At 47.6% G+C, this 27,988-nt stretch overlaps 1 protein-coding gene across 1 annotated transcript; it reads right to left on the reverse strand.

Moving 5' to 3' along the window:
- Positions 1–392: 392 nt before the first annotated feature.
- Positions 393–27,988, reverse strand: sema3aa (sema domain, immunoglobulin domain (Ig), short basic domain, secreted, (semaphorin) 3Aa). The gene is given in 18 exon segments (XM_061667337.1): positions 393–1,827; positions 1,897–2,045; positions 2,111–2,178; positions 2,832–2,989; positions 5,327–5,368; positions 5,445–5,536; positions 5,635–5,854; positions 6,178–6,322; positions 7,780–7,849; positions 7,931–8,045; positions 9,817–9,959; positions 11,031–11,150; positions 11,225–11,315; positions 11,429–11,548; positions 14,771–14,833; positions 16,042–16,101; positions 16,103–16,203; positions 27,449–27,988. Coding segments are annotated over 18 exon segments (2,508 nt in total). The 5' UTR covers positions 27,555–27,988; the 3' UTR covers positions 393–1,182.

Consider the following 27,988-nt stretch of genomic DNA (forward strand, 5'->3'; position numbering starts at 1 on the left):
ACGTTTGAAGGGAAGTGTCGCTGTCACACAAAAACACTGAGACAGTAAAAAAGATGCAATGTATTGTAGGCAGCATTCACATGCAATAATGTCTTCTCGTCGGGCGAACTGGACATTTGTCTGCACTATTTCTGACAGAGATTCACAGCTAGAACTGCTTTTCTTAAAGGGGGATTATTTTACATGTAAATGAATGATGCGCAAAGATGTTGGGGGAAAGAAAACAACTAAAGTACTGAAAATAAAACAAACATTTGTTTATTGTCGCTAGGCCTTATAGCTACTTATAGATTCTGTATTTCTATCTGCTCTGAAAATTATTCCATGACATAATTCCAGCCAGTTGGTGCAAAGATTTTATTAATTTTCGCCAACATACCGACGAGCCCCCCCCCCCCCCCCCCACATAGCATAATATAAAAAAATAAATGCAACCCTTTCACAAAACGAGCAATAAATAAAGATCACATGGTGTTTCCTGTACTGTATATACACACAGAGAGAAGGTTGTCGTATATATGTACACTAAACAATGTGTGTGTGTGTGTGTGTGTTGCAGATGTAATAAGTTACACAGAGGGAGCGATGACATCGCTACAGCCATGTTGTGTGGCTTATAGAAAAAGAAATTGTTTCAGGTAGGCTGTAAAAACAAAAACAAAGCTTCCAAACTGAGCAGCTTATTTAACACATGGATGGACAACAACATGCACGATGCTTGCCACCGCATGTGATGCTTTAATGGCGACGTGGAAAGTTCTTTGCTCCTTTCAAGCAAAACAAAGTTCGTTTCATTCCGTGGAGATCACATGCTCGAGTCCTGCGGAGAATGTGCTTCTTTGTCGCTTACGGAATCGTCCGCCGTCTTCCCGTCTTGAATCCCGCTTTTTGTGTGGACTAGCTTATGTATGTACAAGGAGGCGCAAGTGTCCGTCGGGCCGTATCCATGGCGACCGGCCACGTCCTCACAGGTTTTTACACTTAGCTTTCCCGCTGCTAATATTCACAGCTCATGTGTGCATTTCTTGATGGGTGTGTGCGCGTGTATATGAAGAGGTCACTGAATCCTACACTGGTGACACGATCTACAGAATGTGTGTGTGTGTGTGTGCGTGCTTGTGTATGTGCTCGTCTTTGTGCTTCTTTTGGTGTGTGTGTGTGTGTGTGTGTGTCCCACCCTTCTCAAATGCTCCTCGGGGGTCTTTGCAGCTCGTGGGTTCTCCTGTTGCGTCCCTTCTTGTTGTCCTGCACACGTCGCCACTTGGCGGCGTGCTGGGCGCCCGCGCCCTGCCCCTTCGGACCGCTCTGCTGTGGTTTGGGTTGGTTCTTGGGCGTCTGGACGCTCAGCATGCCCAAGTTGGGTCGACTTTTCTGGTTAGTCCCCTCGGCTCCGGGCTGGAGCCAAGCTTTGCCCTGCGGTGGGTCGGCCTGAAGCTTTTGCGCATTCAGAGCCAAAGTTTTGGGCCGCGGCGGCGGGCTAGCCTGGCCGTCGGCATCGGGCGCCTTCACTTTCTTGGGCTTGCGCTCCTTCTTCCAAACGCGGTCGCAGAACTCCTCCACGCTGTTGAGGTCCGGGTGATCTAGCAGGGACAGGAAATCCCGGTACCACACGCGCTGCTTGCCCGCGGGGGTCGCCCCGGAGCCGGGCGGCCCCGGGATGATGTCGCCCAGCCTGTGGGTGGGGATGACCTGCAAACTGAGGCGCATCAGAGGCTGGATGAAGCCGTGCTCCACCGCCTGGCAGTGGTACACGCCCGTGTCGGACTGCGACAGACTGCGGATCAACAGGCCCTGGTCCGTACGCAGAATCCGGTCGTCCATCTTGACCTGAGGAAGTGAGACTATTTAGAAATGAACACAAACGGCGGGAAGTAATCGACCGTGTCGTGCGCGCACCTCGTGCTTGCGTTCGCCGCCGGGCGTTTGCAGCTGCCAGTAGACGAGCGCCCGCTGAGACTTGGGGCTGCACTCCAGGAACATGCTGCTGTTCTCAACACCGTAGACCGCGCGGTCCTCCACGCCTCCACCCAGGCCGTCGACGTCATCTGAAGGGAGCGCAAACGTTAGACCAGGAGGAACACCAAAGTGTGTGTGTGTTTTCCACACAAACCGTGATGCTGAAGGTCCGAGCACTGCGAAAGCGGGTCTCCATTCCTGATGTCCTGCCGTCTGGTGCGCCTGTGAACACACAAAGCGATGTCAGCCTTGAATCCTGCACTGCTGCCATTTGGCCTCTAGTGGACAATGTTACCAAATGCAAGATCTCAACGAAAGTGTCATTTTTGTCCCTCCTCTGCTTGTGTTTAATGGGGGCTGAATTTAATGACCGTAAACCTTCAGTGGCCTCTGATGAGCCACTTCCATGAAAGTCGTCTCTTTTTTTTTCTTTTTAACGACAATAGCGAGAAATGTCATCGGCAAGCTTTTACCGCACTGTTCCTGTTGCTCGTAAAAAAAATTGAAAGGCAGGGTGAGCCAAAGGTGAGGGAAATAAAAGAGAGCTGCTCAGAAAAAGGGGTACGACTGCATCTCCCCACAGAGATAATTATTGCACTTCAGAGCCCAAAAGGTCCATGTAAAGTAGAACATTTGAGGGGGGCCGCAGGGGTGGGACCCCTGCAATTGCACGCTTTGTGTCTTCCTTGGCCCCATCTGCTTCTCATTGTAATTTGCCGTGTAGGGATGTTCCTGCGCAATGTCCCAACACCTAATGACATGTCATGTTCTGGCCGTGCTTTGTATTTGTAAAAATTTTTTTTTTTTTTTTTTTTTCCCCCCCTGTTGTACTGATAACTCCCAGGTGTGGTGTCAAAAGCGAGGCGGTCTGGTACCTCTTGGCGGTGGGGAAGTATCTGGAGCACTCTGTGCCGTCCCAGGCGCAGTACGGGTCCCGGGCCAGGCAGCACTCGGCGCAGGCCTTCCCGTAAACCTCGCAGCGGTGCAGGGACATCTGTGACACGCCCAGTGACGAGCCCAGGTACAGCTGTTGCTATGGGGAGGAGGAGAAAAATACGTGTTTAAGTGTTTAGAATGGATGAATTAAGAATTTTTCATCACATTTCTGGTACTTATTGAAATATAAATGTTTGGAATACTCAGATTGTGGCTCATTTGGACAAATTCCTGAATTGGAGTTTGTCAAAGCCGTGAAATTGGCTCTAAATGGCTGCTTCCAACCAAAACAGCTGTCTTCTTGTTCAATTTCGCGCATGGGTTCTTGAGATCTCCCATGGGCTCACCACTTGTGGGAGGGGCCATATGGGGTTGGGTGCAGTGTGAGCTAGGCGGTGGCCGAAGGCGGGGACCTTGACGATCCGATCCCCGGCTACAGAAGCTGGCTCTCGGGACGTAGAATGTCACCTCTCCGACAGGGAAGGAGCCCGAGCTGGCGTGCGAGGTCGAGAAGTTCTGACTAGATATAGCCGGGATCGCCTCCACACACGGCTTGGGCTCTGGTACCAGTCCTCTCGAGAGGGTTTGGACTCTCTTCCATTCTGGAGTTGCCCACACCGAGAGGCGCCGAGCAGGTGCGGGTATACTTATTGCCCCCCGACTTGGCGCCTGTACGTTGGGGTTCACCCCGGTGCACGAGAGGGTAGGGGAGTTCAATGCTCACGTGGGCAATGACAGTGAGACCTGGAAGGGGGTGATTGGTGAGGAATGCCCCCCCTGATGGGTACCGGCTGGCCAAGCGGAATGCAACTTTGGTGGTCACTGAAGCAAAAACTCGGGCATGGGAGGAGTTCGGTGAGGCCATGGAGAAAGGCTTCCGGATGGCTTCGAGGAAATTCTGCACCACCATCTCAGGAGGGGGAAGCAGTGCACCATCAACACTGTGTGTAGTGGAGATGCGGCGCTGCTGACCTCGACGTTGTGAGTCGGTGGGGAGAATACTTCGAAAACCACCTCAATTCCACCGACACAGCTTGCCAGGAGGAAGCAGAATCAGGGGTACCTGAGGCGGGCTCTGCTATCTCCGGGGTTGAGGTCACCGAGGTGGTTAAAAAGCTCCTCGGTGGCAAGGCCTCAAGGGTGGATGACATCCGCCTGGAGTTCCTAAAGGCTCTGGATGTTGCGGGGCTGGGACAGCCCCACAGAGCGGTGTCAGAGTTTGGTCCGCATTGCCGGCAGTAAGTCGGACTCGTTTCCGGTAAGGGTTGGACTTCCCCAAGGCTGCCCTTTGTCACCGATTCTGTTCATAACTTTTATGGACAGAATTTCTAGGCGCAACCGAGGCGTAGAGGGGGTCCGGTTTGGTGGCCTAAGTATTGCATCTTTGCTTTTTGCAGATGATGTGGTTCTGTTGGCTTCATCAGGCCGTGATCGCCACCTCTCACTGGAGCGTTTCGCAGCCGAGTGTGAAGCGGCTGGGATGAGAATCAGCACCTCCGAATCTGAGACCATGGTGCTCAGTCGGAAAAGGGTGGAGTGCCCTCTCCAGGTCGGGGATGAGCTCCTTCCCCAAGTGGAGGAGTTCAAATATCTTGGGGTCGAGCAAGCGGCCGAAATGAATTTCCTCCCCAGGGTGTCCGGGCGCTCCCTTAGAGATGGGTTGAGAAGCTAGGTCATCCGGGAGGGGCTCAGAGTAGAGCCGCTGCTCCTCCACATTGAGAGGACCCAGATGAGGTGGCTCGGACATCTGTTTAGGATGACTCCAGGACGCCTCCCTGGTGAGGTGTTCGGGGCACGTCCCACCGGGAGGAGACCCCGGGGACGACCCGGGATACGCTGGAGAGACTACGTCTCTCTGCTTGCCTGGAACCCCTCGGAAGAGCTGGAGGAAGTGGCTGTGGAAAGGGAAGTCTGGGCTTCCCTGCTAAAGCTACTGCCCCCGCGACCCGACCTCGGATAAGCGGAAGAAAATGGATGGATGGATGGGTCCTTGAGACTTTTTCATGCGTCTTATGTTTGACACCTGATTTCGTGTTGATCGGTGGAACTGGTGACAGGGGGTGATTCCTTTCTCACTTTCCAGGCTCCTTTTTCATGGAATTAGCTGCTGCTTCTTACCAAAATAGCCAACTTCCTTTTTAATTTGGGGCGTGTGTCCTGCAGATGTTTCCATGCATCTTGTTATTACAGACATGTCCACCCAATTTCACGTTGATCTTTCACACGGGTGTTGGGGGCGGATTTTATTTTCTAGTCAGCCTTTTGCTTCAAAGCTTTCATTTTTGGCCAGTAACAAGTGTCGTAATTCAACCGAATTCAGCCAAAGGAACCCATATCACAAACTAGGTACATAATAAATTCTGATTTATTTATTTTTTTGCTTTTTTCTATGCAACAGGAAATTCCGTCAATCTAAGCTTTTCGTGTAATTTACCTGCTTGGTTGAAAGCTCCATTGCCGTGATGGTGGTCGGCTCCTGAAATGAAACAAAACCAGATGCATCATTGCATTTACGCAGCTTCATCATCAAAATTGTAATTTATCAATCATACCCTGAAGACGGTCATTTCCTCCAAGACCACCTCCTCCAGGTCATGCCAACTCTCCCTGGGGATGGTCACCACCTTGAGCACAGTGCCTACATCTGCAAGAAAAATAATCATAAAAATATAAAATACTGTAATCCCCATTGGGTTAATCATCACTCTTCATTCAGACGCGGTAGCTACGAGGACGTCGTACCCGTGCCGATGAACATGACGTCGTACTGGCCGTCCTCGGCCTCCACGCGGTCCACCACCAGCTGGGAGAACTGGTAGTCCACGTCGGTGCGCACCATGATGGGGCGCCCGCCGATGGGGTGCACCGGGTTGTACATGGCCGGGTGGCCCCGGGCGAATGTGATCACGTCGTCCGGGAGGTCTTTGGTAGTGTCGAAGCCCCCGAACGTCTTGCTCGGGCACTGAGGGCAGACGCAGGAAGACGATGAGTGCAGGCCAGATGCCAACAAAAACGTCTATTTTTCGATAAGTTTTGAGAGTTTTAGTAGTCACATTAATGCTTTTGTTGCTGCTAATCACATTTAACATTGTTGTTTTTCCTGAAATCTGAATAATTATCAGTGTGCATTCAAAGTTAAACAGAGTTCCATTTTAACAATTTCAACATCAAAAAGATATTGAATTTTTTAAATTGTACTATGACATACAAGGCTCTGCCATTGTCTTTTCATCTCCAAAATGTGTGTTTTTTTCCCCTTCACATTCCAGTTGACAGGACACTCACGGTTCCGGGTCGGGGGTAGGGCACCCTGCCCTGGAAGGGCACCCACTGGTACGTGGGTCCGTCTCTGTGGGCGTAGGGGCCCAGGAACACCCTGCGGATGTCGGCCATGTTGTACATGCACACCGCCGAGCCTTTGAAGATGTTGCTGCGGGGCGGTGGGGAGAGAAGACAAAACGAGCGGGTGAGTACAGCGGCGAGGGATCGGAACGTCTCTGATTGCTTCCAGATTGAATGATTTTTTTTGGACTGGAATTCTGGCCCGGAACTTTGCTTTCCAGAGCATCCCTGGAAGTCACTCCGGTGGGTTCCACTTGCTCCAGAAACTTGTGAGCTCAGTCAATCTTATGAAAAGAAAGTGGAAGCACTCCTTGCGGATTTACGATCCGTCCGAGGTTATCCAAGAAGCACCGATATTTGCAATCGGAATATTCCAAAAGTGGGCTATTCCTGTGGATGTGGCACAGTCACGACCCATTCAGCCATCAAATTTTATGCCAGATGGCGGGAATGCAAACCCTTCAGTGCCGCTCTTTTGTCTCAAAAACGCGTTGGACTAATTATGCGAGCCGGCGCGTGTCGAGTCGGCAAAGCGCGGAAGATGAATGGACGAGCGCTCCGAGGTGGTGATTAAAAGGAAATTCAATTAACGAAAAGGACGCTGTGGCGTCTTTGCCTGAGAGGAACATCTGTTTGTGCAGAAATTCCATCTTACAGACACACACACACACACACAGAGTCAATCAAACATTGATTTGTCAATGGCGGCACCCCATTTAGCAGCCATATTAAAAGAAGCTGTGCTCTATTCAGCTCTGAAAACTGGCCGCCTAGAAAACCAATTAAGGCTCTCGTACTCCCCAATGCCTCTTAATTGAATTTAACGTGCGCTTCTGCGTGTGTGTGTCTGTGTGCGCTCGCGCGTGTGTGGCTTGACCTCTCGACTCAAACACAAGTCAGAAAATTGATAAAAGCCTCTGTCGTTCCATGGAGACCCATTGTATCATTAGCGGTGATTGATGGTGAAGTGTTTGGACTGGACTCCTTGTTTCCTCCATATGCAAATGAGTTATCATCACGATAAGTGCACCCAGCTGGGCCATTCACTTCTGTGTGCACATCCTCCATTATGGTTGTAATCTGATGGGGCTTCGGGGCGGGGGGTGGCGGGAACGGGGCGCAGGTAAACCAGGATATCCAGATTACGGGACGGGTGAGGAGCACCGTCTGGGAATTGGTCTTAAAATAACAATAAAAGGATGTGAAATAAAGACGGAACAGGAAAATCCTTTGGAAGGAAATCATTTGTCAAACAAATGTCAAGCTGCTACGATTCGCCTAGCAACTCATCAAAAAAAACAAGTATCACAGGACGAGCGACTCTCAGTCTGAAATATACAATAGAAGTTCTAAGAAGTAAAATTAACGTGTAGGTATTCAAATCACAGCGTAATCAGATATTTTTGGGGTGTGGATCGAGGTTTCCTTTGCCCGGACGTGGGTCACCGGGGCCCCCCTCTGGAGCCAGGTCTCGAGGTGGGGCTCAAAGGCGAGCGCCTGGTGGTAAAACGACACGTAGAAGAGGAGATCTGGATTATGGTGTACCTGGACGTGGTGAAAACGGCGTAGATAAGCGGATTCTTGGGGTCTTTGGAGCTCATCAGGAAAACGTCCTCTGAAAAAGGCAAAAACAAGGATATGTAAACAACATCTTTGAGAGCCTTTTTGGTCAACCTTAAGAGGGCGGGAAACTCACGCAGCTCATCGAAGTGCGTGTCGATGCCGTTGACACCCGGCACGGAACACATGAGCCGGGCCTTGAGGAAGGTGGTCCACTTGTTGACCAGGCTGCGGTGGCCTCCCATGTCGTTCTGTAAGCGAAGACTCAGATGATGAATCGACATACTATTTGATCCATTTGGACTGCAATACCCAAAATGTCATTTTTTTCACCCTGAAATTGGATGAACTTTACTGATGTGATGCAAATTACACCAAAAAAAACCTATTTAAAACTTGTGTTCTTTTGTACAGCTGCGACCAAGTTTGTGAATACCGTCGAGACCTTCAAGTTTCTGGGAATTAGGGTCTCTCAGGACCTGAAGTGGGCGATTGACATCAACTCCGTCCTCAAAAAGGCCCAGCTGAGGATGTACTTCCTGCAGCTTCTGAGGAAGCGCGGCCTGCCACGGGAGCTGCTGAGGCAGTTCTACACAGCGGTCATCGAATCGGTCCTGCGTTCTTCCATCACAGTCTGGTTTGGTGCTGCTACAAAAAAGGACAAACTCCGACTGCAACGGACAATCACAGATTGTCGGTACCCCCCTACTGGACTTGCACGCTGCCAGAACTAAGACAAGAGCGTGCAAAATCCTCTCCGACCGTCCACCGGCTCTTCCAGCTCCTTCCCGAGGTGCTACCGATCAATGCAAACTAGAACTAGCAGACATTCCAACAGCTTCTTCCCTCTTGCAATCAACTTCTTAAACACCTAACCTCCAATTCCATTGCAACATGCTGCCAATTTTTTTTTTGTCTTGAGTTCGTTGTCACATTTCTGTGGGGCCAATTATATATTACTCGTGCACTCACTGTAGTCGTCTCGCCACGCTGCACTATTTGAATATCTGTTGTTGACCAATACTGGCCACTCATGCCAGAGTAGCATCTGCACCATTTGCACAATCGACATCGTCCCAGATTATCTTGCTACTCGTCACTTTAAACCGCATACACTCCTTGAAGTCTCGGCGCCCTTTGCACAATGGTCATTGCACCGGACTATTGCAATATGAGTCTTTCGAACTGCTCTAAGTGCGAGTGGACTCTGCATCTTTTTGCACAATTGTCCAAAAAATAAATAAATAACAAATTGTATCGGCATTACCAAATAGCTAGCAACCTTTATTGCTCAGTGACTGTTTTTGTCAATGTCTTTTTATGTCTGAAAAGTGTTCTCTGTCAATCGACTGTCTGTTGTCGTACTAGAGCGGCTCCAATTACCGGAGACAAATTCCTTGTGTGTTTCTTTTGGACATACTTGGCAAATAAAGATGATTCTGATTCTGATGAAGTTGAACCCGTGTCGACTAAAATGGATTCTACATTTACCAATGTGTGTCACATCGTGGAAACTGTTGGGAATCATGAAACCGGTCAGGTGTACATGCCATAAATATGTTATTTTTTAGTGGTTCCGGTTTTTATGAAGGCGCTTGAAACGGTCCCAAGAACTGTATGCGTTCCCACCACATTTCCACAGGTTACCGAAGAAATGTGCACCTGCTGGTGTTTCAAGGGGGAATCTTGAAACTCTGAAAGAGTATCAAGATCATAATGGCTGTTACTTTTTTCCCACGTCTTAGTTTAATGAGACGCCACATTTTTTGATAGTACATGTTTTTATCTCAAAATGAGCAGTGTAAATCATAAATGAAAAAGACTTTCCCCTTTCTCTGAAACACTAATCATTGGTTTATTAATGTCGGACAGGCTAGTGATACATTTGGAAAAGATCCGCAGTTGATAATTTGATAACGACAATTATTATGGGTACATTCATCGCCATGGGTATTATGGGTACATTCATCATAAGGGTTAAGCAACGGGCAGAGTCTCGCCGTCGTGGCTTGGTTTTGTTACCTTACACAGTTGTCCGATCCGGGCGATGGTGGCCTTGCCCGTGTGCTCGCCGTCCATGGCGTTCTCTTTGAAGAACAGGAAGATCTTGTCGTCCTCGGGATTGTCGCTCTCCGGGACCAAGTGAACGCCGACGAACCTCGGGTCTAAACGTGGAAAAAGTGAACAAAGGAGCCATTCAAGACAATTAAACGAGTCAAACAAAGACACCTCTGTTGCAGGGACACATTTCACCTCCATTTTACACCTCTGAAAGTGATCCCGCATGACATCCCGCCCGCCAAATCCCAGCGAACCCGCGCATCCAAACCGCATCCACTCAGAGACACGTGGTTCCGATTGCACCGTGTACTTTAGCTTTTAAGAGCGGGAGGAAATCAAAGCCCAGGGTGGGAGATTTCCGCTCGTAAGCAGCGAGGAAAAAAAGGCGTCGCACGCCGCAGTGAAACAAGCGGTGCCATGTTACGCCGCTCAGGGATTCAGACGAGCTGTGAAAAAAGGCAGGCGGGACAGCGCCGGACCCCTTAAAGTGGGACGGGGATTTATAAGCCCACGTTGGAGGCAGGTGCGAGACCTCTGCGGTGAATCAACACCTCACACGCCCCCGTCGCGAATACGCGCCATTAAAGCCACACTTGCATAAATTACAGACGCAGGTCGCACAGTTCGTTGCGGGTGATTACAAACTGAAGGCCCAAGCCTGCAGAGAGGGAAATTTGTTGTTGTGTGCTTCTGAGTTTGTGGGAAAGCTATGTTTCCCGGGTGCACAGGGCAAGGTCCATAAAGGCATAAATCGGACCTGTTTGATGATCCATATCCCTATTTTCTCCCACTTTCAGCACCTGTGGTTGGACCGATACGTTCCCCCTTGTGACATGCGAACCCCTCGTTGAGAAATGCCAAATAGAATATCCCCGATTTTCGTAATCCCCACCATTACAAGGTGAAAGATGGATGAGGGATTAACGTCAAGACAATATGTCATCAGCGGTGCGGAGGCTTCTGGCACGTATGATGGTCGAAGGCGGTGAAGAAGAAGTGGAATTTGACTCCACAACAGGAAAACAGCTGAGAGTGGATTAGCAGTGTGGGAAAGCAAAAGGATGAGGAGGGGGGAGGGGGGAGGCGCGGCTCGAGGGAAAGGTTCTATTACGTGATGCTGAGCGATAGCGCCCAATAAGCCTTCTGATGCCGGATTCGATTTCCAGTTTGCTCACCGTTGAGCCACCTGGAGTCGTGCTGCTCCGTCCTGATGGGATGGTGAGCCCCCAGCGTTCGGAAAATGGCAAAGTCCCGTCCCATGAAGTCGGCCGACGTGCCCGAATAGAGCTCCCCGTCTGGCGAGGAAAAAAGAGATGTCATTCGGAACGTCGCGGTTTTGCGATATTCACGTCCCCAAAACCCGACTCACCGATCAGGAGCGACACCGAGAGCATCTTGGGGTCGTAGGGGCTTTTCCCGCGACCGTTCTCAAAATCTGAGGCGAGTCGGAAGATGTTGTCCTGTTGGCGGGAAGGATCAAAAGGTCCCTAAACAACCTGCTGATAGTTACCGTTGCACACACCGCAGCTTGTGCAGCGTGCGTAGTCTGTTCTATTGCATTCTAACGCATTACCTCGGCTTTCTTGCCCATTTCCAGGTAAGCGCAGATGGGATGGAAGGCTCCGGTGCCGCAGACAAACAGGTGGGTCTGGTTGTAGGGTTGGAGCACGCGGATGAAGTTTGAACACTCTTTCTGGAAAAGGCAAACATTCACATGCGTAAGTCGTAAAATGGGATCCCCTATGAAAACTATATGCGGGCTAATTGAGACAAACGTGGTATTACAAAATGGAGACAGCGGGAGGCCTGGAACACACTCAGGTGGGATTCCATTCAAAACGGGGGGACTTTCCAAAATAATACCGCTCCCTTTTCGGCAAATCCACCTCAGGTCAGGAACGTTCCACGTGTTGGAAGTTAGCTGGGGCTACTTGGCTTGGCGCAAAGGCGCACGGAGACATTTCCAACAGCGCGAGGCCGTTTAGCGTCATGCTAATCGGCGGTCATGTCGTTTAACGAATGCCGTTTATGAATGGAGTCGATTTGGGCACGTGTTGAAGACATTGAAGTTGTACTCATTTGCCCTCGTTCATGAAAGCACAACGTCTGTCATTTAAATTCGGAGAGACGGCCCCCTTAGCGTCGCGTGAACGCGAGCAACAGTCTCCCCGATGGTAACAATCGGACCACAGGCCCGTCTGTTTCAACTCCGGGAAAGCCAATCGGGGGCAACGTGTGGAGACCGAACACCTTGGACCACAATCGTTTTATGTTCGTGTTGGACAGAACTCGGCTAGCATTCCCTGTTTTTGTTTTTTTTTAATAACGGTTTATCTTTATATACAGCACCGATTCTTGCAAAAATGCTTTGAACAGCAACTTTTAAGCCTTGGACAGAACGAGGCGACTTTTGATTGTTTTCCTTTTAGTTACAACGCTAACAGGGTGCTCGCCACAGTTCAACAACGGTCGTTTATCTTTGCACATGACACAAATTCTTGGAAACTGTATTCGTATGGCCGGTTCTCTCGTCATGTTTGCTACAACGCTCAATGGGGACGAGCCACACGTCAAAGTACAGATGGAGGAATGAAAGCAAATGAAATAACACAAACTTTTGTTCCACGGCGAGATAAGACCTTCTTGGCATTTTTACGACCGACTAGCGCGCTAAACGTTCGGCCGTTGCCGAGTTCTCACTTGATGAATTGGGGCTGACCTCATCCCCGCATATACCTGCAGTCTATACGCTGCCACTTAATGACTTTACCCTGTGTGCTTCCGACTGCGCTCGACATCATTCTCGCGCCGTCGTTGAGACATCAAACCTCCCCCGGTCGACCCCTCTTAAAATTTGACACGGCTGTCTTCGGGTGGAACTTATTAGCGATGTGGGAGGCAGCGGTGCCGTCGGCGGACGCCGTAAATGAGTCAATTTGGAGGAAAGTTGATCATCTTTGAGACGGAGCTGCAGACGGACCCTGAACGTGAATGCGGACACAGACATTTATACTAAAACTATTCATGAAAACATATTCAAATGGGAGTTTGCCTTCAAACATTTTTTAAAAAAGTAAATTCAAACGGGGAAAAAATGGAATTCAACCAGTTGCTTGTAATTACACTGGACGCCCACATATTTGCAGTTCGGCATTCGCAAACTCCCCTATTTTTCTTTTTAATAAAATACGGAACCAAATGAAATCACAAATTGAAATTAGTATATAAATAGGAAGAATTCATACACTTAATTTTTAATGAAATAACTTGAATTGTAATTGAAATAAAAAAAGAAAAGAAAAAAAACTGAAGGAAATAAAACAAAATAAAATAAAATATGTTTGGGACATTTGTCAAAAAATGAACAAAATGGACAACACAAGGCCAGACGACAACTTGGCACCCGTATTTTTATGTCATAAATAAAAAGTCATTTTGCTTTTTTTTTTCCACAAGTGTATCAGAGATAAGCTAAGAGGAAAATGGCAAAAACTTGAATGCACTCGCATCAAAGTTTGTTTTTATGCAATCATTTTTAACTTATTTTCCACTCAACTAGGCTAAAACGTGACTCAAAACATGATCTGTACACAATTTAGAAGTTAAACAATGATGAAAGTTTCCATTGAGAATTTCAAATCCAACTGTATACGAAAGCGTCCCATTAAAGGAAATCATTTTGTATATATTGGGATGAGCCGACTCAATTTTCCGCAGCTGTTCCGTGCGAACCGCAGGCTGCTGTAAATTTGCGCCGGTGGAGGATTGTTTTTGGAAAAGCGTGAACGTCGGGAGGACTGTCCCGACGGAGGCCTGGTGCGTTCCGCTCCATCTGCTCCCGCTGGCTGCCTCTCAAGGGTAAACATTTCGCCGCCGCGGCACGCAAACGCCTCGACGGCGCAGGGGCCGCAAAGGTGCCGCCCCCCCCCCCCCCTCCGACACGAGCTTTTGAAGCACAAAGAAACGGCGGATGACGCGCGAACCAGGCGTGAAATTAAGAGGAGCTATATCCAAACACACGACACAAACAAAGCCCGCAAATGTGTTGGTCAAACTTGCGAGTGAAATAACACACTCCCACGTGAAACATGCATACATGTATAAATACTCTCAAACAAAAGCAATAAATCAGCTCAGTGGGAGTGAATGTGTGCAACGTCCTCTTGTCATTTAAATACTGACAAACAACATCTGCTTTGCTGTGGTACTTTTAAATATTCACTTGTGGGAATTATACGTGCATGCACAATACACGGGGAAGACGTATGTAATTACTTCGAGATTAAACACCCCAAAAAAATGCTTTCATGACTCTGACTATAAATAAATTCTTTGACCAGCGTTTGGTTAATGCATACACATAATAAACGTGAAAAAACATATCGTTAAACTAAGAGCAAAACTGCCCAAGTCCTTTTTAACTTGCGGTCGCAATATCAATAAAATAAAATGTTTAAAAAAACATCGTTATTTGTCTCCTGCTCCCCCCCCCCCCCCCCCCCAAAAAAATATGTTTTATTTTCCCAATTAAAATAAAAATAATTACCCACAGCACATACGACATACTTTTTAATTTTTATTTTATTTTATTTTTTTTAAAACATACTCACGGGACACTTTATTGGTACACCTGCACAATCTAATATGAATTGTCTGGACTACAGTTAATGCATAATTGCATCGCGAGAAAGCGTTTATTGTTTTTGGGTGTCATTTGGAAAACCACCACAATTACGAACATGACCGACTTCTTCTTTGGAAAGGTGTCATTTTGTTGCAGCTCTTGTAAGAGATGTAATTATGGTGTGCATGTGTACCTAATGTTGTGTCCAGTGGAGCAGACGTATCATTGTGGGGGGGGGGGGGGGGGGTTGAGAGAAAAAAAAAAAAAAAAAAAAGCAAAAAGACAACTTACCCCGAGGTCTTTCCCTGCCCACTTGCACTCGTCCCGCTTGGAGGGGGTGGCGGGCCACGTGATCTGAGCGAATGACAAAGTGCACCAAGTCACTCGGTGCCCAAAGTGGAGGGAAAAAAAAAAAAAGGAGGAGAGAGAGAGAGAGAGAGAGAGAGAGAGACAAGACAGGGAGGGAAGGAAGGAAGGAGGGAGCGTTTGAATGTTTCATGAAACAGGAACGCCGTGAGTCACCTTTGTATAATTCAAGCAAAATTTGGGAGTTCAATCTGAGCTGGGTTTCTTTTCTGTCTGACCTCAGCAGTCTCTCTGAACGCACGCCGTCTGTGTGCGCACAGGACGTACGGTTCTAATGAACGCTCCTTTACCGTAGCGTAACATATGGATGCACTTTGCTGTCGTCTGACGTGAGAAGAGTCGGGCGGGCGGGCGAGCGAGCGCCTCGGAACAGACAATACACTAAAGTATGAATAATGCATTCAAATGGTCCGCTTGGCAAATCCATATGTGCGCACATGAATTATAAACAGACAGATTATAAACAGGCCGTGAGCGAGTCGTTAGCGGCCTCCTTATTTACTGACGGAAACGGGCGATAGTTAGCACGCGGCGCAGCATGTCAGCGTAGCGTCTCCGTTTGCGTCCGTGGGGTGAATGCCGCGAGAACTAAATTACTGATTCAATTCAAATAAAGGCAGAGTTGTATGGAATAGTGGTATCAAAATATCAACCGCAAACACGACAATACAGTACTCATAGGCATATATTATTTATCCTCTGTGAAGAACAAGTAATCTTGCTGCGGCTTTCTTGAGGAGCTGTGACCGTCTCCATGTTTATCCGTGAGTCTGGCCTTTGATACATTTGTGCCTTTGGCACGTCCCGGCATTTATGGGGCCTGTGTTGTTAACACGCCGTGAAGAAAACATTCTTGCAGTCTATTTTCAGGCCTCGTATCCTGGCCATCAGCTGAGTTGGGAATCCGCATTGCAAATGTCTGGACCGGCCTAATCGCCGCTTGTAAATTGTAATGCCGCACTGACGACAACTAGAACGGGAGTGGAAAAGTATGCTCTTTTCGTTCCTCTGTTCATCAGTGTGCAGCCTGCAGGCAAAACCCAAAAAAAAACCCCCCAAAAAAGCGGTCACATCTGCTCCAGTGGCTTAAATAAGATAAAAAGACTGTTAACTTCGAGCAGGTGGGCTCATAGAATTATGGCGGAAGAGGAATAGACCTTGAAGCCCCTCGGTGGCACACGCAGCGCCTCGGGTACCTGTTTGTGGTCTCTGTTGATGTTGACCAGGTCGAAGGAGAAGATGTGGTCCTCGGCGCCCGACCAGCAGCCTGCCTCGCTCCTCGTCCAGCAGGAAGGTGTCGTAGCCGGAGCTGTCGGCCAGCCCCGAGAAGCTCGCCAGGTTGCTGGACTCCAACATCTCTGGAAACAACACGGAAGCGGGCGGACATTTTACATGCCGCTTTTCTTGCCCCGAAGGAGGTGGGGTGGGGGGGGGGGGGGGGAACGACGTAAATATTAGCCGTCAATCACGAGTGGTCCTGTTGTGTGTCATGTTTTATTACACGCGCACGCACGCACACGCACAGCTGACAGGTATGCGTGCAACATCCGGCGTGAACATCACAGCACGTCCCAATCAGGGTTCCGTGTGTTCATCTGTGTGATTGGTTGAATAATTCATCAACAATCCTTGTATGTGTGTGTGTGTATATAAACAGTATGACGTAAATGAAGACAAAGCAGCGTGATTGCGCGCGCACACACGCGCTCGGCAGCCCGGTGTGACACGACCTTATGACATAGCATCCGATTAACATTTAAAACGGCGAGGCTGGCCGGGGCGCGCAGAGGATTTCATGCGCAAAAGAGCCCTTCGCACACGAGGGATGGATGCGTTGGATGCAAACGGTAGCGATCGCAAATGAAGCGCCAGCACTTTTTAATCGACGCCATAGCTCATTCTGTCCATTCGTGTCACGCGTGTATGCTCATACCTTCAGAAAGCGCTCCTCCAAATACGGCACTAACTTCAACCGGGATAATAATACTTGGGAGTTTGTGGCATTGTGTATTGCTATCAACTTGTACATGTTCTAGAATAAATGATATATAGATTGTATTATTTCAGACTGAGTTTTAAAACTTTTGCTTAATTTTGTTGACTTAATACATGCATTTCCATGTTTTTTAAACACACACACACACAAAACAGAAAAATCACTTGGTTTTTTTTACTTCGATTAAAAAAGTAAAAAAAAAAATGTTTTTTTTTTTTTTTGAATGATAAAAATGAACAAATGAATACAAATCGCGGGTTACTGTACATGTTTTTCACAGGACGTCACTAAGAAACGTGTGGAATGTCTTTGTATTGTGGATAAAGAGCAAAATAGATAAATATATACAAATTATGATTGACATGTTTTTAACAGATCGTGATCATCATAATGCAGTGGACACCCCACTGTTTGCAGGGGATAGCGACACAGCAAACAGTGAAACTCTGCGGAGAGCGGTAATTGTTGCCCATTATAATTGCATTGGGGGAAACAAACCCCACCCAAAAAAAGAGAAAGGAAAGCATTTTTTTAATTTATTTTTTAATTAGAAAATGAATTGTAAAACCCACAAATAGGCGGATCTGCAAGTGCCCAAAATTAAGCCCGGTCGGATCTTTCTTTTGTTACTCTTTGCAAGTTGTCTGGGTGGTAACGACATCTGGTGTGCTGTGAAATGTAAAAATCCAAAACTTGAGCCTGGCGGAATAAATCAAATGGCGTGGTCGCGCCTCACTTGCACGTGCGTTTCATTCTGCGGCGAAACATCATCCATCACGCTCTGCGTCACGTATGGGAGAACACACACGCACACACACACACACACGTATTTCCACACGCGGTTTTATCCGGCCGACGGCCACGTGATCGTCGGGCCGCTGTCGGAGCCATCTGCGCCCACTCGCTCCGACATCTGCGGCCACATTACACCAAACGACCGAGAAGACGACCGTGGGGGAAGATGGAGGAGGCGCATCACCCCGGAAAGGTGCTCGCAGCTCGCGTGTGTGTGTGTGTGTGTGTGAGGCTTTGTACTCGCCCGCAGATGGCTTAAGCGTATGCGTGTGGGCTCGCGTGTGTGTGTGTGTGTGTGTGTTTGCGGCTTTTGCTCCCACAATGGACATTCCGTGCACACCGACACTCAGCTGAAGGACGCCGTGGTCAATGACGCACACGCACGCAGGAAATGAGTCGGAGAGAGGAGTGTAAGAAAATGCCGTTTCCAGTCAACAGAAACCCAAGAGGTCGTCTTGGGTTTCACGCTGGGAAAGATGCGGCAGGAAGTGGGAGTGGCACATGTTATCACCACCCAATAAACGAGAACATTTGAGTCCAGATTTTGTGATTAATAATTACAACAACAACAAAAAAAGACATGCGAGCACAAATGTTTTTTTATTACTTCATATTACTGCAGCTTACTGAGCATTTTTCTCTTTGCGTACACACGTGTCTCTATTATACTGCCCTCTGGTGGCCAAGGCGCACATGACAGAGGTAGCAGCACGATGCCCATTGACCGATCATGATGCACTGTTTAATTCTTTACATTCTATTCGATTGGTCAAAAGAATGTGAACAGGAAGATGCTTTGCTGTAAAATGGCGGTCACGTTAAGAACTATGTGGACAACCTCGCACACCTGCGTGTAGCCGCGTGCATTTTATTCTTACAGCCCCACTTTGGCACACTATTGTCATTTGTGCTAACATGCTAAAGCAGCAGTTCCGTCTGTTTAAATGCGCATCGATCAGCACAAATCAGCAGAACGTCACTTCCATCCTAAGAGATTTCCATGCTATCGCTAACAATGTTACGCTATACAGTAGCGCTGCAATTTGTGATTGTCTTCTTATTGCGGTTTGAGGCAGTCAAAATAGGAAAACCCACTCTCAGTCGGATACACTGAAAACTACAACGCACGACGACAGAAACACACAAAAAAAAAAACACCGAAGCGCTTTATCACGGCTGGGATCTCGCGTGTGCGCGCGCACCTGTTTGCGCGCGCGCGTCGGAGGGAAGTGGGGCGACCTCCGACCTAAACACGGACACGTCACCTATATTTGCCATCTGACTGAGATATTATGACGGACGTACTGTAGTGTGTTGCAAAAAACAAACAAAAAAAAAAACAAAAGCTGCAGCAAACCACACACATGGTTGACATTCATTGTGAACCACAGCGTTATTGTTCCATTGTTGTATTCTCAAAACACATGCGCGCGCGCACACACACACACACACACACACACACACACACACACACACACACACACACACACACACACACACACACACCTTGCTGAAGAGGAAACAATGAATTGACATTTTGCGCGGAGGTCCCTCCATTTGTCAAACAGGCGTCGACGCCTGCACGCCGCCCGCTAATGACGGCGAAGCGGCGGGTGTCGCGTGCGTGCGTGCGTGCGCGGAATGGCGGAGTGCGATTCAACAGATGGTTAATGCAACACCGTCACGTCAACGTTGAAAGCATCACCTCACGTATGCTCACACACACTGCACAATGTACACACTGCATGTGTGTGTACATGACTTTTTCCCCCCATTTTTGGAAATTGCAGCTGCATTGTGATATTTTCAAAATGCCAGTACTGCATTCAGAATATTTTTTTTTTGCCTTGAAATTAGGACTTGAGTGTAACTCATAATATTCAGACTTTACATGCGACTTAATATTCAATATATTTTCTCTCTCTGTAAGAACTTTTTCTGCTCGTTTTTCAGGCTCTATGTTCTCATTTGACTCTTTTCCTTTTCTCAATTGGACTAAAATAAAATAACGTTTTCGTCCGTACTCATTTTCTTTACATATTTTGAAATGGCAACTTTATTGCACAATATGTTTTGCATTTTTTGTTTTGGCCTCATTGCGGACAGTATATACTTGACAAAACGCAGTAGGATTCCATCAAGTGAAGGGAGTGTCCTGATGAGGACGGAAAAAAGGGAGTTGACGTCCTCCAAGCGCGATTCGACCTTTAGAAAAGCAAAGACGTGCCCATCTCGTGCGTTTTGTTTGGCGTCTTCGAACGTCCGCTTCGGAAGGAACGCCGGCCTCTCTTTCCTTTTCTTCTCGCTGTGTGTTCGCCGAGGCTCCGGCCTCAAAACGCAGGTGCGGGGAGGCGGGAAAAGCATAAAATTAAAGAAAATAAAGAAAGAAAGAGGTATGGAAAATGTGCCCGGCGCTCCGCAATGTGTTCAAATATTATCCTAAGCTCAAGGATATCCACACAAAGTTCTCCTCGCTCCTTCCCGGCGAGAGCACAGTAGCAGGTGTGGGCCGGTTGCCGTGGCGACGCTGGGAACAACACAACCGGGCGCCGGGTACGAAGACGACGGCCCGCGCGCGACTCTCGTCCCCGTACGTCTGGCGCATCGGACTTTCCGAGGTGAGCTTCGGGAGCAGCTCGAGTGCGTGTCCGACGTCAGCGAGGCTCGACGGGCGCGCTCGAGCGAAGAGCGCAGCAAAAGGACGAGACGCGTCAAGTGAAACATTCGGCCCTTGGCGTCGCGTGGATCACGTGAGTTTGCACACACGCAGTCAGAAATGTGTGCATTTGCAACGTATTGGTTACAATGCAGTGTTTAACAAGGTGTAAATACATTTTTTAACACACAGTAAATGAATTTTCTCTCACACCCACACCAAGGAAGTGATGTTGATCTTTTGGTCATGATCAAATGAATTTGTTTGATGCAAATAATAATTTTGGTCAGGATAAAACTTTTTACGTCATCTTTCGTCACCGTATTATTTCACATTTGCTTTTTCACTGTAGTACTTTTTATTTTCCTTTTACATTTTTCACTGCATTGTTTCTTTTCTCTCTTTAAAATTATCTTTTATTTTCCATCTATTTTTTATTTTATTTTTATGACTTACATATTTTCCCCTTTACTGTTTACATTTTTTATCTCACTTGACTACTTGTACAGTTCTTTTAATAATACTTTCGTAATACTATTTTCTTTTTCACAGTTTTATTAATCACTGTGTTACTTTGAATATTTTTTTTTTTGAATACTTGTTTATTCTGTATTTATTTTACTTGTTAGTTTTCACTATATTACTTTAAATTGTATTTATCACCGCGTTACTTTTATTTTACCTGAATGTGATCATTCACTTTATTATTAACATTTTTCTCCCACTGTATTATAACCGAGTTAAATTTTATTCTTAATTCAATATTTAAATTTAGAATATATATATATATATATATATATATATATATATATATATATATATATATATTTAATTCTGGGGCATTTCTTGAACATTTCTTTTAATATGTGTTGAGAGGTGTCCCTAATATTTAGTCCACTCTCATAACCATGAATGGGATGGCCAAAACATAAGGAACACCACCGTGGACCCAATGCTGTGTATCGAGGAAGCAGCAAAATGTTTTCCGCCGGGTTTATCCTGTATTACACGGTACCGAGCATTAGTTTATGCCAAATATGGACGAATGAGGCAAAACGAGAGACAATTTAACACGAGAGCAGCTGAAAAACGCACGCACGCACACATGTTCTAAATAGCGGTTGACTATGGAAGCATTTGATTAGTGCGGCTCCTCCTGTCACTGCGCGGCGGGACCACAGCGAGCGCGTTGACCACAGACAGGCTGGAGGCCCGATGGCGCCCGCCGCAATGAGCCCATACGTGCACACCGCTCAATGTTCATGCGACGCTCTCTGCTTCTCATTTAACACACACACACACACACACACACACACACAGATGGGGTCTGTATGCAAATGCCGGCGCGGCGTGGAGCTGCTCCGCAGATGAATCGAAGGCGGACGCTGCGGTTACATACGCGCGGTCACGTGTGTCTGCTCTGTGTCGCCGCTGACATTTTCTTCCAGACTAATGAGGCGAGGCTGCGGAGAGCGCCGGGGCAAAGTGTGGACGGCAAACACAATGGCGGAGGGCGCCCGGTGAGACAAAATAGCAACAGCCGCTAATTAATTCAGCCTGGAGAAACTCAAGAGAGACTGTTAAAAGCAGAGCTCGAAAGTTGGAGGGGAACAAACATAAATTCTAAAAATCTGCCTGCCCCCGACACCAGTTTCGCGGATTGACGTAAAATGGGGTGGACGTGGCCATCATGACAGGATGCACGAAAAAGTCTCAAGGACCTACGCCCAAAATTCAACAGAGGTTTTTTGGTTTAAAGAAGCCTTTCAGATCAAACTGCAGGCCTCACACTTTGTTAGAAGTCAAAAGGAAACAAACAAACAAAATTGCTCTTGATATTTGTTGCACTAAACAACACGAAATTTGGTGGACTCATCTATCAGGACAGGACGCACAAAAGTCTCAAGGCCCAAGGGCGAAATTCAACCGGAAGTAAAAAAGCAGCCTTTCTAATCAAATTGCCGGGCGAGTACTTTCTTACAAAAAGTGTATCAGCCCCTGACGCCGCTTTCACTGGGCGAGACAAAATTTGGTGGACCCATCTATCATGGCACGATGCACGAAAAAGTCTCAACAACCAACGCCCGAATATGTACAGAAAGTCAGCCATTTTGGTTTGCAACAGCCATTTTAGGGGCTCAATTCGCCCAAATGAGTCCCAATCAGAAGCAGAGATCCAAGACACCAAATTGCAATTCTTATTTTTCTTTTTTTTTCGCCGAAGCCATCTAACGTGGGCACAGCGAGGCATCAAAGTTTGATGATAAAATCGAGTATTCGCCACAAAAAAAGGAGTCCGAGATTTGTCCTCCAATCAACCATGTGTCCGCGTGTTGTCCATCAGTCCGTCGTCGACTAATTTGCAACCCGATTCTGCTGGGATCGAGCGGTGCGCCCTCCTCTCCTCTGTGACTGACGAGACTTAGCAGGTGGCAGCACCCGTTCATACCCGCGGTTCAGCAAATCGGCACCTCGCCTGTAACCTAAGCCCCTCACGGCAGATGCAAAGACAGCACCGAGGTGGATCATTTCTTCCGGTAGTCGGGCGTATCATTCCGCGGGATATCGTCGCGGTGGCCGGCGAGGTCGCGTTGCAAATCGCCGTCATTCAAACATTCTAAGCAAACTTTGTTTGCAAAGGACCACAACAACATCACCAGACTGCAGGCAACGACAGAATGCTACTTTTATATATATCGTATGCAGAAGTTCAATGACATATTTGCAGTTGATGCCATGCGGAGCAGAATACAGACTGCTAATTTATTGAACACATTAACCCTTTCATTGGGTTGTTCTCGCGTCTGTAGGCTTTAGTAGGAATTAGCGCAGAAAGGTAGCAATTGTAATTAGTAGGAAACGCACTTGAACATTTTTTGAATGACTTAATAAAGAAAATACAATTACTATGCCATTGTGATTATTTGTTTACCAGCAGTAGGATTTTTGTACATCAATTTATTAGATTTGACTCAATTCATCTTTATTTCTAGGGCACGTTAACAACATTTACACGTACAAAATAACTGACATACTTATAGGATTACCCAAAAGGTTTTATTTTCTGTTTTCCTTTCATAAAATTATAGAATTTTCCCCATTTTTGTGGCTTAAATGTTTTTTTTTTTTATTCCTCACATTTTTTGGATGATTTCCTACTAAATTCTCATGGGATGATGTTGAGTATTGTGAATGAATGCAAGTTGTTGTTAATATGCATATGTTAAGATGGTTTTTTTTTTGTTTGGTTTTTTTAAGTTACTTGAATTCTATGCTTTTACCTTTCCCCTCAAACCAACAGTGGGATTTTTGTACGGATAGAAATGCCGATAATATCGAGGAGACATTTTGGGATTAACTTGATTCCCGAGTAAATTCTCACGGGATCATGTTCATTTTCAGACATCAAATAATGGTTAGGTACCGTGAGTGAATTAAGATATACGAGGCATTCCCCGAGACCGAAATAAAACACTTGACATTTTCCAAATGACGCGCTTCCATTGGATTCCCCATTGCTTCTCGCAGTCATTGCCAGTAGATTATTGTAGAATGTCTGGCACATAGGGTGTGTGCGCATGCTGACCAAATACACAAGTGAATCAGACGGCGACCATGTGATATATTTGGGCTGAGCACATGGGCATGTAAAAATAAATAAATAAATAAATAAATAAAATAAAAATACAATTAAAAAGCTGCGGCAAAACATGGGTTTGGTGTCATGGAATGTGTAAAATTGAGGGTCGCTCAAGATGACAGTCAAGCATATCAAGGCGAAAGAATCCAAAACATGCTTAAAGATTGTACTTTAAGTCGGCGGTATTGTGGTTTGTGCAGAAGAGGAGGTTTGCCGAGAGGAGCGAGACGGAGGCCGGCGTCTCCCAAGTGGGCGAGTACGGAGAACACCTTGTAATTATCCGCATCCGGCACGGGCAGGGTGTACGGACGAGACAGACGGAAGATGCTCGGCGATTAGCCGACGTCCCAAAACGTACGCCAGACTCTTTTGGGGCCGACGAGGACACAATCCTAGAAAACGGCTCATTATGGAGTCCAGACTGCAGCGAATGCGGTTCCACACCGAGAGTCTATTTGGAGTGCTGGAAGTCCGATCCAGATTCCCAGCCTTCTTTACTTTGCGGTGGAGTCCATAATTACCCAAGATGACAGAAATGATCAGGTTCTGAAAGCATTCTAGCCTTGGGATCAAAAGGGGGTCAACTCTTTGCTTGTCTATCACGCACAGATGCACTGCTTGACCTATAGGGGTCAGTGTTCCTCCCGTTGGCAGCTCGCAGTGTGAGAGGCTTGTGCGGTCATTGTGTTGAGGAATGCACGAGTGCTTTGGAACCCTGGGAGCAAAGCATTGTGCTCGTAGAAGCGGCCGAGCGCAACGAGAAGTCACCGATAGAAAGTAATGATCCACCTTTCCAAACAGGAAGCGAACGAGACGATTTCCAGCCTAAAAAGTTCGCTGTACATCCTCCAGAGCTAGCGGATGGAGTGAGGTTCCCACAGTTCGAGGAGCGCATCAATTCTGTTGTCGCTAGGCTGCTTCCACATGCTGCACATTTTTCTGAACAAGAATAAGCACGTCGAGGTTACTTATGTTGTTACAGTCGGTTCACCGCCTTTCCATTCCACTCGCCGTCCTCACTACCTGTCACTAATTACAGCAGGAAGCCCACCATTATGTTTACTATCCCCAAGACCATCTCCGCTTGGATTCGGCTCTCTCCTTTCGTTTCCCTTGTGCACTAGTCAGCAGAAGTAGAAGTACTTGATCCACAAGGAGAGAAAATCATTAACTCCCGCAATCATCCCCTCTGAGAAGCCAGGCCATTTTTTGCTCAACGTCCCAACTGGCCCCTCTGGGAAATCATTCACTCTGCACTTGCCACACCAGCTGTCCCGCGAGAGCTCATTTTATCTGTGGGCCATTCTGTGTCGCCAATTGCCCGCTAGCCGCCGTGTCATTTCCGCTCGAGCAAAATCAGAGACGTCGCCCGACTCTCACTGGAAGGGTGTCGTCGGCCGGCTCTCCCTTCTGAGGAAGCTGCTTCGTGTGCCGGCTTGTTTATTTGACAGTCCCAAAATCACAGGCCCCGCTTGTTCTGTCCACCGCGGCGAGGCGTCACTCGGCACCCGTGTGGTCGTTGCGCTCGAGAGGATTCTTCCTTGTCGTTTATTTGACTTAATTACTATCCTGGGAGAGGGGATGAGTGACACCTCACTCCACGGCCAGCCTCCCTTCCGTCTGTGGCCGTCTTGCTGCCAATTCTTGCCCGCAACCCTCCCTCCAGTCCCGTGACAGGCATCAAAAGCGCCTTGAGAGACCTGGCGGGCCCGAGACACCACGCGAGTGGCGACGCACACAATCAGTCGACAGATGTGTCGGCGGATACACACGCACACGCAACCAGGTGTCTAATTATAAGACCGGACACATTTTCGTCTTGCTAAACAAAAATACGCGAGCAAGTCCCTGGAAGGGTGCAGCGTCCCATCGCATGTAAACAAAGAGGTGGTGCTCTCTTATTCATCACTCCTGCACTTAATACAGATACTGGATGACAGTCTATTTCTCTTGAGTATCTGTCAGGGAACCATTCTAGCACTCTTCACACAGATGGCCAAGGGAGGGATGACATTTTTCCCATCACGCCTGCAGGCCGGCCTCCGCTATGGCACCCAGGGGAGGTCTAACTCGGATCAGGTGAGTCCTGGCAGATTTATTTGTGTCCTCCGAGATGCACGCATGAAGCCATCCATTCGTCAGCTTTCCAGGCTTCGGTTACCCAGGTAATGCCTCATGTACAGCTATACAGTCCGAAACTTCTCACCGCTACTGTCGTCCTTCTCTTCCAGTCAAGCCGCACAGAATTCAACTTTGGCGACCGTCCACTTTGCACCGCCCGCGATTATTTCAACTCTATAAAAGTCGCCGTCTCGTCTCTGTCCACGCCAAAAGGCTGAGAATCGGGGCCAGGCGCAGGGTAAGAGTGGACACAAACTGCGATAATGGGAAATATATCACGCTAAAATTACAACCTGGGCTTCGTCGGAAGGATGAAACATGTCATAGAGCAGGCCGCTAAACATAAGTTACAGCAAACAAGTCAGCCAAAGATAGAACATCAATTAGACTGGTAAACATCACATTTACCCCGTTCACGAGATTTCTAAATATATTTCGAAACAAGAGTAAAATTATCCGAGGGACCAATTTGGTCTGTGCAGTAGAGCACACAAGGGAACCATCCACCACAAAGTCCTGTTGTCACTTGCAAATTGAGGGCGATTGATCATACATTTTCCAAGGGAACGTTTTACGAGGGAGACTAAAATAAAGAGACCACACTCTCGATGTCGGCCACTTTGGATCATTTGGATTTGGATTTTCGGGCGAGAACCACATCAGCCTCCCTCCTAACCTCCCGAAAGAATGCAGACAATGTTATTATTCCAAGCGAAGAGGAAACGTTTGCTATTAGAAAGAGTCCGATTTAGCGGGAGGGAAGAGGCTACAGGCTCGGAAGAAGTGGCGCTCGCACTTCAAAATACCACAGCGGGAGGGAATGACACGTTTGCCTTGTGCGTCCAAAAATGTACATGCGCACCACTTAACATTCAAAATAAAACTCCTGTCAACATATTTATTCAAAACTCTGGTTACATTTCAGACATAGCTTCAAGTTTAAAGAAAGGCTCTGTGTCAAAACTGAAGCTCCCCCCATCACCAGCCCTATTTTGAGGGTAGATTTTGGGACATAAGCCATTAAAACAGAGGCTCTACTGGCAGTCCAGGGCACTCAACAAGGCTGCACAGTGGGGACAGGGGCCAATATATACATTTAACTTCAGGCAAGCGATCTACCTCGGGCATATGGAACCAATCTGGGCATTTGTAACATGAATGGCAAATTCTAAGCAAAGTCACAGAGAAGTTAATGGGAGATGCTTTTGGAGGCAACCGGCGACTTAAATAGCCATGCAAAACTAGAGGAGAGAAAAAATCCTTATGAGCAAAAAATAGATGAAAAGAAAGCATGACAGAGTGCCCGTTGACAAGGAAACGAGACGAAACGAGCCTCGCTCTGCCCAGGTCCCACATTACCCAGGAGATTGGAGGGTGAAAGCAAAATGGGCTTACCCTTGTATGACAGCTTTAGCCTGGGTACATTGCGCTTGGGCTCGAGTCCACTTCCCGGCCACAGCGCCCCGCACAGCAGCACCGCAAAGCCAAACAGGTAATCCATGGCGCTGGAGTGCTGCCGGCTGGCCTCCGGACCAGGGGGGCACTCACAGCCCTAACGGCGCCCCAAGACAAGCGGCTCCAGCGGGCAGAGCGCCGAGCCTGGAGACTCCCTCTTGGCGAGTCCGGAAAGTGGAGGATCCAGGGAGGGGGAAGAATCCAAGGTGTGATCCCTTTAGCTTCAGAGTGTTGGGCAGTGTGAGATGGGGGGCAGCTCACATGGCTCTCCGTATGGAGGTCCAGAAGGGTAGTCCCTGCGGTGATTAATCCACCCCCCAGGTGATGTTTTAGCAATTAGATGCCGGACACTTGGGAATGAGATGAAGTGCCAAAATGTGTCAAGTGAAGGCTGTCTTATATTCCGTATAATTTGTTTTCGGTCTTCTGTCTTTTTCTCTATGAGCAGACACTGGCGGAAACCCTCTAATCCTGGCGTGG

This window comes from Phycodurus eques, chromosome 22 (genome assembly GCF_024500275.1).
Source record: "Phycodurus eques isolate BA_2022a chromosome 22, UOR_Pequ_1.1, whole genome shotgun sequence".
In the NCBI taxonomy this organism is placed as follows: Eukaryota; Metazoa; Chordata; class Actinopteri; order Syngnathiformes; family Syngnathidae; genus Phycodurus; species Phycodurus eques.